At 39.6% G+C, this 14,130-nt stretch overlaps 1 protein-coding gene across 2 annotated transcripts in view; it reads right to left on the bottom strand.

The window, feature by feature from the left end:
• The window catches only part of LOC308328590 (uncharacterized protein), a 59,765-nt gene that overhangs the window by 7,442 nt on the left and 38,193 nt on the right, over nucleotides 1–14,130 (bottom strand). For both annotated transcript variants that reach the window (XM_080782537.1, XM_080782538.1), the window contains exons 6-7: nucleotides 14,031–14,072; nucleotides 12,389–12,514 (exon numbers count right to left, since the gene is read on the bottom strand). In XM_080782537.1, coding sequence (XP_080638663.1) covers nucleotides 12,389–12,514; nucleotides 14,031–14,072 — 168 coding nt within the window. The remainder of the gene's footprint in view (nucleotides 1–12,388; nucleotides 12,515–14,030; nucleotides 14,073–14,130) is intronic.

Genomic DNA, 14,130 nt, shown 5'->3' with positions numbered 1-14,130 from the left:
TCTCATTGTTAAAAGAAAATGCTAGTATTTACAGGACTTGTTACTTAAACAAAAACATAGTTTTCAACTGGGAAAGGAAACGTCTCAAGCCTGCAAGTAGAAAGTAAAAAAATCACACCCATGTGAAGTGAGGGGTGCTCTTATTGTACATCATCATGATGTAAAATAGTCACTCTGACTATAATTTGAGTCAAATGTTTCACATTTAGTTTACCATTGCTTTGCAAAACAATGCCATTTACTGATATTTATATAGAAATAAAATTGATATCATGCGTAATTAAGTTCAGCCTTTTGGCCCGGCCCTCCAAAATATTTTCTGTTTCTCATTTGGCCCCTTGGGAAAAATAATTGCCCACCACTGGGCTATAGTATAAAGATAGCTGTCTGACCCTCCCTCTCAGGCATGCAGGTCTGACTGCGCCGTGCACACTGCAGTAACAGCCTCTCCAGCATCCTTATACCTGTGATGTGGTTTGTGGGCCGGTCGTCGTGGCGGTTGAAGTTCACCTCCACCGCCGATCCTTGGATCTCGAGGTGGTTGATGCTCAACTGGAACGGCAGGTCGGTGTCGGCTGAACACAGGCAGAAGAGGACGAGCAGGAACATGGCAGCAGTATCCATCTTAGAAGATGTGTGTTATGCTGTGTCAAGCAGAATCTTATATACTGTACACTACCTGGCTACCGCCTACCCGTAACCTTTTCTTTTTCTTTTTACCTGGGCAAGGCTGGCAGACATTTAGAACATGCTCTGCATTCCATGCAAGCATGCTTTACCATTCCACGCCTGCATATGACAGCTTGACAGCAGTCATCACAGCTCCTGATGATGAAAGATAGAGATGAAGGTCAAATAGTTTCTGTAGATTCAGGTAGATCAGAGGACTGGCTAGCATATCGCCCCAAAATGATCTATTTGTTTGTGACAGCATAGACCCCATGAGAGAACATTTGTATTGTTACAAGGTTTCAACAGAATTTAAACTTTCATAATTACTTTTCAAAGCATATTGAAAATAGTAGATGAAAAGCTGACAACGCTGAGAAGCTTGATGAAAGATAGAGATGAAGGTAAAAGAGTTTCTGTAGATTCAGGTAGATCAGAGGACTGGCTAGCATATCGCTCTTTAAGAGACAAAGTGACCACATTAAATAAACAGAAAAAAGCCTAAACTACCAATCTAGAATTGTAGAAATTATACATGATGGTAAAAAACGCTGGAGTATTCTCTCTCAATCAAATCACCGGTAGAGATAAAATGAGCAAAACACCATCATTTATTGAATCACCAAGACCCAAGAATTTGCTGATTATTTCGACAATTATTTCACCATTATTTTCAAGTAAAGTTGATACCATAAGAAATGACATGTTGCCTGCAAACGGTCATCTATCTGGATCAATTATTAAAAATGATATCATGCAGAACAAAATATAATGCAAATTTGAATCTGCATTCACTAATGTATCTGAAATTAAAAAATCTATTGTCTGAATTGAAATCTGACAAACATCATGATAATCTAGACAGGAGACTCTTAAAGATGTCAGCTGGAATTATAGCTCAGCCTTTATAGAGCAGAACACTGTATAAAGTAATGGTACCAGTACCAGACAGTGTTACATAGAATAGACCAGAACACTGTATAAAGTAATGGTACCAGTACCAGACAGTGTTACATAGAATAGACCAGAACACTGTATAAAGTAATGGTACCAGTACCAGACAGTGTTACATACTGTAGACAGCCTTCATGGTACTTTACTAGTGGCACTGTAGACAGCCTTCATGGTACTTTACTAGTGGGACGACTGACTAACGGGAGGTCAGAACAGTGACATGTTAGCCTTTCTGAACAGATAACATGCATTCTGTTGTTTTCACTGCAGGTCCCTCACATGCCGTTGACTTTAATTATGTCACTGTCTGACCACACCACATATATATATACACACTCCATGAATCTGTTGTCCAGGGCCGGTTATTATCAAACTGACGCTCTTGGCAAGCTTTCTCCTTTCATAAAGTATTAACGGCTACATATAACATTTCTCACCTTCTTTCCACTACACTGCAGCACTGACGGTGCTTCATTTGGTAGCATTATGTAGTGTGTGACTGACTGACTGCTTCTACTTGCATTAAGTGTTCAACAATATGGGAGAGTGGAGAGGTGAACTGAATGACATCAGTATGACCCACACACACACACACACACACACACACACACACACACACACACACACCTCCACAGCTCTCAGAGAGAGAGAGAGAGAACCAAATAATCCACATTCCTCATTCGTCAATCATAAATATGTGTTGCGTTCCAAATTCCATTCCATTCATGCATACGACAGCTTTAGAGTAGTAATCACAGCTCTGATGAACACTTTCATCAAAACACATTCTTCCAGCTATAACCACTTGTTTGGTTTGGCAAGGTAGCTTAATTGTGGCTGTAAACTGATCAGGTAACTCTGTTGATGAGAAAGACCAAGGCATGCCGATGTACCGTGATAATGGGGAGGACACACACACACGCACACACACACACACTACACTCACTACAGGCTAAACTTGATTTGATGCGAATACTTCTCACGGAAACATCGAGGATGAAATGCCGATGGGTTACTTTTTACTGGAACACTTGAGACAAAGACAGATAAACATGATGAGTGATTAATGGAGGAGTTTAAGTGTCACCATAGTTTAATAAGAGGCACCTGTAACTGTGATCAGAGGTGAGATAACTTTTAGGTTGTAGGAGGTCCTAGGCTGTGGATGGAGGGTTGCCATGGTTTATGATCGTGGAGTGTTATTAGGCTAGTTGTTGTTGTCATTATTGGACACTTTGAAACTCTCCCTCAACCAACGACGACCAGTGAAGGAGATTGAATGGAAATGGGAGGCGACACACTGGAGGTAAAAGACCTCTGAAAGTCTCACGTCAAAGGAATGTAACCTCCGTGTGCTGCACGTTGTTGCCATTCTCTCATGACACGTGGCTGCTTGCGTGTGCATCGCGTGCACGCGTGTTGCAGTGTACAGCGTGTTATACTGTGCTGTACCTTTTGCAAATAATAAGCTGTACATTTATATGGATGAATCCACTGTAGCACGTAATTACAGTATGTTCCATCAACAACAGTCTTAGCGGAATCTTCTGGCTCTTTGAACGGTGTGTGACGGTGATCAAGGAGAGAGAGAGAGAGAGAGACACCACACAACCACTCTTAAAAGGGTCCCTGGCTAATAAGACAAATATGCCTTAAAACGTTAAAATATAAACACCTTAAATATGTGCTGTGGACTATTAGCAGTGGTTCTCAAACGTATTCATGTCAAGGACCCCCACATTGATGTGTATTTGGCCGCGTTTATGTGTTTATGTGTTTATTTGTTAATGTTTAGGGAAAATGTTCAAAAATGTTCAAAAATATCATATCTAAAGCTTGCAGCGTTGCACGACGTAACACACTGAGCTTGTAGATCTGCTGCTTGAATGGCCAACACATTAAATGGACACAGAGCTTGTAGATCTGTTGTGTTTGAATGGCCAGCGCATTAAATGGACACAGAGCTTGTAGATCTGTTGTGTTTGAATGGCCAGCGCATTAAATGGACACAGAGCTTGTAGATCTGTTGTGTTTGAATGGCCAGCGCATTAAATGGACACAGAGCTTGTAGATCTGTTGTGTTTGAATGGCCAGCGCATTAAATGGACACAGAGCTTGTAGATCTGTTGTGTTTGAATGGCCAGCGCATTAAATGGACACAGAGCTTGTAGATCTGTTGTGTTTGAATGGCCAGCGCATTAAATGGACACAGAGCTTGTGGGCTCCCCCAGAGTTAGTGTCGAAGTGTCCTTGAGCAAGACTCAGAAGCCCTAATTGCTCCTGATGTGCAGGTTGGTGGCTTGCATGGTGTGCACCACCATCGGTGTGTGAATGTGTGTGTGAATGTATGTGTGTGTGAATGGGTGAATGTATAATGCTCAAATCTCTGTAAAACGCCTTATATAAATGCACCATTTACCATTTAATGTTTGTTTAGGGCAGTAAATGTACCGTGACGTAAGACGTCATCTGACTGATATAAATACAACCTGTAATAAATGTATTTCATTTCTCACGGACATGAGAACATATCAACATGGCCGGGCGCCCCTCACTTCACACTAGTGTGATTTTTAGTCTAATTGTAGTATTCTTACTGAATGTACAGCACTTTGGTTCAATGCCGTTGTTTTAAATGTGATCTATGAATCAGTAGCTGTGAAACTTTTTCACATCAAGGACCCTCAAATTGACACTTATTAGCCCGCCGACCCCCATTTGAAAAGATTTGCCCATAAGAGAAGATGTTTACGTCTCTAGCAGTGACTCTCAACCATTTTAATTTCAAAGACCCCCCAGTTCGACATGCATTAGTCTACGGACCCCCATTTAATGGCATTTCTATCTCTGGGACCCCCAATTTATATTGTAAGATATGTTTGGACCTGAGGGAAGAAATCCTCTGAATTAGCTAAATTAGCCAAAGTAGCAGATCTACAGTAGAAGCTCACAACATGCCCTTTTCCCATTTGATTCATTGATTGATTCTTCTTTTTTTTGTGTGTGTGTGTGTGTGTGTGTGTGTGTGTGTGTGTGTGTGTGTGTGTGTGATGAAAATGAACAATATATGATTTTCTTTAATATAGTAAAATAAGCATTATATGCTGTGCTGTACTCTGGGCATGAAGACAGAGTCATGTCAGTGAGCTGAGCTGAGCTGTACTCTGGGCAGGAAGACAGAGTCATGTCAGTGAGCTGAGCACAAGTCTTGCACTGTGACTTTATGGATAAAGTGGTTCAACTGATTGTGAGGCTATATTAACTCATTCTGCTGGGGACCCCCTTTAACCTCCCAAGGGACCCCTGGCCCGGGGACGCCCTGTAACCTCCCAAGGGACCCCTGGCCCGGGGACCCCCTGTAACCTCCCAAGGGACCCCTGGCCTGTGGGTCCCCGGACAACACTTTAATGTAAGATTAGAACCACTGAAGTAGGCTATCAATAAACACCTGTGTGGGGTGCTGAGGGCGCTGCAGCCCCACCTGGTGGTGGTGTTGGGGAGGAATATTCTTTTTTGATGGGTTAGATCAGGGGTCGGCAACCCAAGATGGTGAATGAGCCATTTTCGACCAAAACAATTAATTAAATATCTACCTGGAGCCGCAAAAAAATGTAAGCCTTAAAATGTTTATATAATGAAGACAACAGGGCTGCAAGTGGATATTAGCCTATCTATCAAAATAAAAAGTGCGCTATGGTTTAACTTTCATTACATTATTATGCCATGTTTTTTTGCATTGAAAAAATTATAGAAATTCAATAAAGAAATAAGTAAGATTCTCTTACTACCAAACACAATACAGTAGTAACTAAATACTAAATAGTAACTAAGTAACTACATTAAAGTGCAATGCAGGCCTACAGTTGTATTTGAAACATACTGTAATTCTGCAAACAGTTCTAATTAATTAATATATTCATCAATTAAACTGTAATTCCTGAGTCCCCATGTATAGTGCATGCAAATTAATTACATAAAACGCAGCCTGCAAGGATACAATTAAATAAAACACAGCAGCATAATAAAAAAAAGTCAAATAAAACTGGTTAGATGTTGAAAAAGGTGTTTGGGTCTGACTCTGTAGTTCATGGAGTATTGATTTCATTGGATATCATTGGTCATCTGACCAGTTTCATTGGCTTTTATTGGATCAAATCGACAGGAACTGGAGCACACACAGCCCAGGAAAAGTGTGGATAGCGCGTTACAAACTCATTTAATAAACTATTACCCTGTGTAACAGACCCCGGAATGAAATGGACGAAAGGCTTTTATTTTGAGGCAAACGGGAAGCTTGCTCACTCAGCAGAGTCATACTGACTAAAGACAGCCCAGCGTCAGTCAAACAGAAATGTTTGTTCCTCATGTGCTCCAAACCATAGTCATTAAAAGCTAATTCTAACCTCACCAAATGAAGACAAATGAAACAATAAAAGAAATGGAAATCGAACTGCCGGATTTTAATTATTTATTTATTGTTTTTAGTGACTTTCCTGGAGAATGACGTGATCGAGTGACGTCATGATATTGGGACGCCATGGTAACAAGTTAGCGTCTATAGCTGGAGAGGGAACAAGGTGAATGTCCATTTTTATGGTTATTGGTTTGTGTCATATTGTTGTGGGATTTTGTTTAGTTGGTATTTTGCTCATGTGGTATTATGGTTTGATAATATGTACCTTTTAATTGGTTTGTTTATATGGTTTGATATGTACCTTTTTATTGGTTTGTTTATATGGTTTGATAATTGATATGTACCTTTTTACTGGTTATTTGTAAACTTATTTGTTTATATGAATGCCTCATATTATTGGATGTGTCTGCCTGTGTTGATTATATGTTGGTGTCCTTGTTTTTAGTTTTCACGTTGATCTATTAAAGAAACTTCACATCATCAGTCGGCCTTCAACCTCTTCATCCAGCCTGGTTCGCTACAACTATTACCCTGTTGGATTAATTCATGGGGAAAGGGAAGGAACTTTATATCCCAGGTAAGTAAGACACACATTATTGTTCATTGCTTCTGCCGCCGTGCAGAAATGTGCTGTTCAAACGTGTGTCATTAACCGCCTCTGAGTCTGAGCCCATATTGGACTCTTTAATTTAAATTGTGAAACACAACACGTGTGTGTGTGTGTGTGTGTGTGTGTGTGTGTGTGTGTGTGTGTGTGTGTGTGTGTGTGTGTGTGTGTGTGTGTGTGTGTGTGTGTGTGTGTGTGTGTGTGTGTGTGTGTGTGTGTGTGTGTGTGTGTGTGTGTGAGAACTATATAGGCCTACACCAGATGTTGTTGTTGATGACATGCTTCTGCCGCCATGCAGAAATGTGCTGTTAAAACGTGTGTCATTGAACGCCTCTGAGCCCATATTGGACTCTTTAATTTCGAATACAAGGTTCTGTAAGTCGATCCAACACAGTTGTGTGTGTGTGTGTGTGTGTGTGTGTGTGTGTGTGTGTGTGTGTGTGTGTGTGTGTGTGTGTGGCCTACATCAGATGTTGTTGTTGATGACATATTAGAGAAGTGACCATTGTAGAAGTGGGTTGTGCAGCCATTCAACCACAGTGAGTCTGGAAGAGACATATTCCTTATCAAGATGTATAAAGTACCAACATATTATAGATAGATGTTATTATACAGCTTGGTTGAAGAGACATTCCTTATCAAGGTGTATAAAGTACCAACATATTATAGATAGATGTTATTATACAGCTTGGTTGAAGAGACATTCCTTATCAAGGTGTATAAAGTACCAACATATTATAGATAGATGTTATTATACAGCTTATTGGTTGCACATTAACTGCTTTTTGTGTTCATAATATCCTCCTGAAACAGTTGTTGTCGAGTTTCCCCAAGTTTGTGCACATTATCTACTTTTGTTTGTGTTCAAGAATGTCTTGTTAAATGTAACTATTAGGCCTATAGCCTACTGTTGACCAAGTGAGAGACTGCCTTTGGGGATGCAGTTGGGTAGTACTGTAGGACAATTATTTCACCTTTTGTTTAACTATTAGCCTACTATATTGACCTTACTTGGAGACTGCCTTTGGGGATGGGGTTGAGTAGTACTGTACAATTATTTGACGTTTTATAAATGTTTGTCATTATAACAAACTGTCTGAATGCACCTAATTAATTAATTATCTGAAGGATGTGCTCTGGTAGCTTCTGTGGGTTCAGTCATTGTGTTTCATACATTCACTGATGTGTGTTTACATGCTTTATACCCCTGTTAGAGAGTAGATAGCATGTTTATGTAGACATAGCACTCTTTTGTGTTACTGTACCATAGTTTAATATTCTACTGTTAGACAGATGTTAGGTTCTTAGCTTACTTATGATTATTTATGACTATTTTTTGATGTATTTGATGTATTACCATGTGTTGAACCTTACTGTAAGTCTCTCTGGATTCAGAGCGTCTGATAAATGACTCTATTGTAAATTGTAGCTGACGACCCTGTCAACCCTTTTACAGTAGAACTGTTACTTCTGTTATGTGCCAGCAGGTGGCAGCATTGGCCCACAGTTCAGTTTGTTGACTGTTCAAGCAATGTTCAAGCAAATCAAAGTGATAGAAGAAGTAGTTCTCACATTGTTGAGTGGTGCTGATTGATTGATTGAAATATTTAATAACAGTTTGCAGAATTACAGCACATTTCAAGCACAAACTCAATACAAAGACAGTTAACTGTGATTAGACGTCCCAATTAAGCATTACACTTGTTTACAACAAGGTCCACCTTGTTCAATTCATCATCCTATGCAGAGCTGTGTATGTATGTGTACATGTATGTGTACACACGTGCGTGTATGTATGTGTATGTAGAAATGTCATTATTTGGAGGGAAAATGCTCAGAATTAGTCAAAGTAGCAGAACTACAGTAAAAGCTCACAACATGCCCTTTTCTCATTTATTTGATTGATTGAAAACTATTTGACAGAAATGCAAACAGCCTGCAGTACAATATACACTTGGTCTAAAAGGATATGAACATTATGGAGGCTCTTTAACCTAATGCTTCTCTAACATGTTCATGTCAAGGACCCCAAAATGATCCATTTGTCTGTGGACCCCCGTCTGTGACAGCATAGACCCCAAAATGATCTATTTGTCTGTGGACCCCCGTCTGTGACAGCATAGACCCCAAAATGATCTATTTGTCTGTGGACCCCCGTCTGTGACAGCATAGACCCCAAAATGATCTATTTGTCTGTGGACCCCCGTCTGTGACAGCATAGACCCCAAAATGATCTGTTTGTCTGTGGACCCCCGTCTGTGACAGCATAGACCCCAAAATGATCTGTTTGTCTGTGGACCCCCGTCTGTGACAGCATAGACCCCAAAATGATCTATTTGTCTGTGGACCCCCGTCTGTGACAGCATAGACCCCAAAATGATCTATTTGTCTGTGGACCCCCGTCTGTGACAGCATAGACCCCAAAATGATCTATTTGTCTGTGGACCCCCGTCTGTGACAGCATAGACCCCAAAATGATCTATTTGTCTGTGGACCCCCGTCTGTGACAGCATAGACCCCAAAATGATCTGTTTGTCTGTGGACCCCCGTCTGTGACAGCATAGACCCCAAAATGATCTATTTGTCTGTGGACCCCCGTCTGTGACAGCATAGACCCCAAAATGATCTATTTGTCTGTGGACCCCCGTCTGTGACAGCATAGACCCCAAAATGATCTATTTGTCTGTGGACCCCCGTCTGTGACAGCATAGACCCCAAAATGATCTATTTGTCTGTGGACCCCCGTCTGTGACAGCATAGACCCCAAAATGATCTATTTGTCTGTGGACCCCCGTCTGTGACAGCATAGACCCCAAAATGATCTATTTGTCTGTGGACCCCCGTCTGTGACAGCATAGACCCCAAAATGATCTATTTGTCTGTGGACCCCCGTCTGTGACAGCATAGACCCCAAAATGATCTATTTGTCTGTGGACCCCCGTCTGTGACAGCATAGACCCCAAAATGATCTATTTGTCTGTGGACCCCCGTCTGTGACAGCATAGACCCCAAAATGATCTATTTGTCTGTGGACCCCCGTCTGTGACAGCATAGACCCCAAAATGATCTATTTGTCTGTGGACCCCCGTCTGTGACAGCATAGACCCCAAAATGATCTATTTGTCTGTGGACCCCCGTCTGTGACAGCATAGACCCCAAAATGATCTATTTGTCTGTGGACCCCCGTCTGTGACAGCATAGACCCCAAAATGATCTATTTGTCTGTGGACCCCCGTCTGTGACAGCATAGACCCCAAAATGATCTATTTGTCTGTGGACCCCCGTCTGTGACAGCATAGACCCCATGAGAGAAGATGTGTATTGTTACAATGTTTCAACACAATTTAAACTTTCAGATTTTATTTCAGATTGTTTTTCAAAGCATAGGCCTATTGAAAATAGTAGATGAAAAGCTGATAACGCTGAGAAGCTTGATGAAAGATAGAGATGAAGGTAAAATAGTTTCTGTAGATTCATGTAGATCAGAGGACTGGCTAGCATAATATCGCTCTTTAAGAGACAAAGTGACCACATTAAATAAACAGAAAAAAGCCTAAACTACCAATCTAGAATTGAAGAAATTATACATGATGATAAAAAGTATTCTCTCTCAATCAAATCACCGGTAGAGATAAAATGAGCAAAACACCATCATTTATTGAATCGGGTGAACGCTTCATCACAAAGCCCCAAGAATTTTCGGATTATTTCAACAATTTTTTAAGTGAAGTTGATACCATAGGAAATGACATGCCTGCAAACAGTCATCTATCTGGATCAATTATTAAAAATGATATCATGCAGGACAAATTATTCTAATTTGAATTGTCATTCACTAATGTATCTGAAATTAAAAATCTATTTGTCTGAATTGAAATCTTAACAAACCCGGTGGTCATTATAATCTAGACAGGAGACTCTTAAAGCTGTCAGATGGAATTATAGCTCAGATATAGACCAGAACACTGTATAAAGTAATGGTACCAGTACCAGACAGTGTTACATAGAATAGACCAGAACACTGTATAAAGTAATGGTACCAGTACCAGACAGTGTTACATAGAATAGACCAGAACACTGTATAAAGTAATGGTACCAGTACCAGACAGTGTTACATAGAATAGACCAGAACACTGTATAAAGTAATGGTACCAGTACCAGACAGTGTTACATAGAATAGACCAGAACACTGTATAAAGTAATGGTACCAGTACCAGACAGTGTTACATAGAATAGACCAGAACACTGTATAAAGTAATGGTACCAGTAGCAGACAGTGTTACATAGAATAGACCAGAACACTGTATAAAGTAATGGTACCAGTAGCAGACAGTGTTACATAGAATAGACCAGAACACTGTATAAAGTAATGGTACCAGTACCAGACAGTGTTACATAGAATAGACCCAGAACACTGTATAAAGTAATGGTACCAGTACCAGACAGTGTTACATAGAATAGACCAGAACACTGTATAAAGTAATGGTACCAGTACCAGACAGTGTTACATAGAATAGACCCAGAACACTGTATAAAGTAATGGTACCAGTACCAGACAGTGTTACATAGAATAGACCAGAACACTGTATAAAGTAATGGTACCAGTACCAGACAGTGTTACATAGAATAGACCAGAACACTGTATAAAGTAATGGTACCAGTACCAGACAGTGTTACATAGAATAGACCAGAACACTGTATAAAGTAATGGTACCAGTACCAGACAGTGTTACATAGAATAGACCAGAACACTGTATAAAGTAATGGTACCAGTACCAGACAGTGTTACATAGAATAGACCAGAACACTGTATAAAGTAATGGTACCAGTACCAGACAGTGTTACATAGAATAGACCAGAACACTGTATAAAGTAATGGTACCAGTACCAGACAGTGTTACATAGAATAGAGCAGAACACCATTGAACACATTGTGGTTGTTGTAGTCATCAAAGAGCCTGTACCTTGACAGTAAACGCATGTCAACAGTGTCTCCCTCCTCCAGCTCTACCATCATTCCACTAGATACCTGTTCCCAACCTCCACTATTGTGTCCACAGTTAATTAAGAGTTTCTGCTCATTCTTATACATCCAGACACAGAACTTCTCTGATGACCACAAGTTAAATGCATTGAATGTGAAGTAATAGAGTCCTCGGCTTGGCGCAGAGAATACCCCTAAGAGAACACAGGATGAGAAAACACATTACATTAATAGAAATTAAAAAATACAGTTATAAAAATAAAAACCTTAATTTAAAAAGTCAGATCTACAAGTTGTGTGAGTTAAGAGGTTACTTTCCTCATCTCCTCTGGACTGTTGTTTTCAATGTGAAACACACAGTGCTGGAAAGTAACTAAGTACATTTACTTATTGTATACTTAAGTAAAACATTTTGGTATTTGTAGTTTACTTGAGTATTAACAATTTCCAATACTTTTACTTTTACTCAGATCCAAATACTGTACTTTTCTCCACTACATTTATTTGACAACTTTATTTATAGTTACTTTGTAGATTTAGATTATTACTACAAAACATACAGTAACCACTTCAGCCTTTAATGCATTTCAGCCATTTGAAAATAGCCGATCTACAAGCTCACAATCTGTCACGTCGACACATTGTGAGCTATTTCCAAAAGATTGTTATACATTTGAAAACATGAAATGGAACATTTCTGCTTTTTACTTGTAGTACTTTAAGTACATGTGTGTACATAGATGGATTGTAGTTTAATCACCTGTAGATGGATTGTAGGCGTTGCCGATGTTAGTGAAGACCTTCTTGTAGATCAGAGTGGTGAGAGAACTATACGGTCCAACTTGTCCATTACCCAAACCAACAGAGAAGGCCACCTTCGGTTTGTCTGTCAACACAGGAGGAGCATTATCAAACACTGTAAATATTATAAAAGCATAATATTATATTAAGCCAATACACCAATCTTGTTGTAAAGCTCCACAAGACAAAGTATAGGCTATTAAAACTAAACGGTCACTAACATAACAATACTCCATGGAATATTACTGTCTGTCAAATACAGAGACAGGATTTATTATCATTTATTATTAATTACTTGAACCCTAGTAACTCTGTTCTGGAGCAGAAATAGCAGATTTCTCACAATGTGTTGAACTGGGCCATGTTCTGTTGTGCACTTGTAGATCTGCTATTCTCAGCAAAGATATATAGTGTAGAACAAAAACAGGGTCCTTGGGGATCCAGAAAACTGTAAACCTAAATCTTTCATTCACCTTAATGGTCAGATCCTCACTGACATTTAATAGTGGAAGACGGTAAAGTCATTACTTTGGTTAATTGTAACATGTTGTGAGTGTGACAGTACCATCAATATTTACACATAATTACTCATTAATATCCACTTAAACCTGACGGGGTCCCCCAGGGCTGTATAGTAGGGCTGCTAGTATTTCACTCTGATTGCTCTCAGCACTCATCAGAATGTGATTGGTTGTAAGACTAGCCCAGGCTCTATATGGATCAGAATGTGATTGGTTGTAAGACTAGCCCAGGCTCTATATGGGTCAGAATGTGATTGGTTCTAAGACTAGCCCATGCTCATATGGTCATCAGAATGTGATTGGTTGTAAGACTAGCCCAGGCTCTATATGGGTCAGAATGTGATTGGTTGTAAGACTAGCCCATGCTCATATGGTCATCAGAATGTGATTGGTTGTAAGACTAGCCCAGGCTCTATATGGTCATCAGAATGTGATTGGTTGTAAGACTAGCCCAGGCTCTATATGGTCATTTGAAATGTTTTTCCACATACCCTGAAGTGTGTCAGTTATCTGACCAAACGTTGGTTTCTGTATTCTCTTCATCCTACAATACATTCTTGGCACTTTAGCTATACCAGTGTGTGTTCTTTAGCTATACCAGTGTGTGTTCTTTAGCTATACCAGTGTGTGTTCTTTGGCTATATCAAACCAGTGTGTGTTCTTTGGCTATACCAAACCAGTGTGTGCAGCCACTTCTTTCTCTTTCAAAGACTACCTTTCTGATTGTTCTGTCATGGATCAGCAACACTACATTATAATATTCTAACATTATTCTGTCATGGATCAGCATAGTTCAGTCTTCATAGTTCATACATAATGAAGACTGAACATAATATGTTTACTAAGCATACATGTAGTATTTTATATTAGTATATCATACTTTAATTAATATATAATTATTAATATATGAATGAACATACTAAGCGTCTAAGCGTTTATTTATTAGTGTGTGCCAAGTGGAAATATGAGTACTTTGTCCTCCATTTAATTGAACCTTTTGGGGATTGTTTCAATTCCTACTTTTGATATACATGTATACTTAATATGTCAGTATATATTATATTTATAAAACATACTTACTCCACAGTTGGTGCACTTGGCTTGTCAGCTGAGCAAGAAGAGCTGAAATCAGTACATTAGCATTAAGTCAGTCATACAGTAAATACTCATGCACTTTCAC

The sequence above is a fragment of the Protomyctophum bolini genome (assembly GCF_963924005.1).
Source record: "Protomyctophum bolini genome assembly, chromosome: 14".
Classification (NCBI taxonomy): Eukaryota; Metazoa; Chordata; class Actinopteri; order Myctophiformes; family Myctophidae; genus Protomyctophum; species Protomyctophum bolini.
Note: the sequence above shows the minus strand (reverse complement) of the source record. Positions and strands in the feature narration are given on the sequence as shown.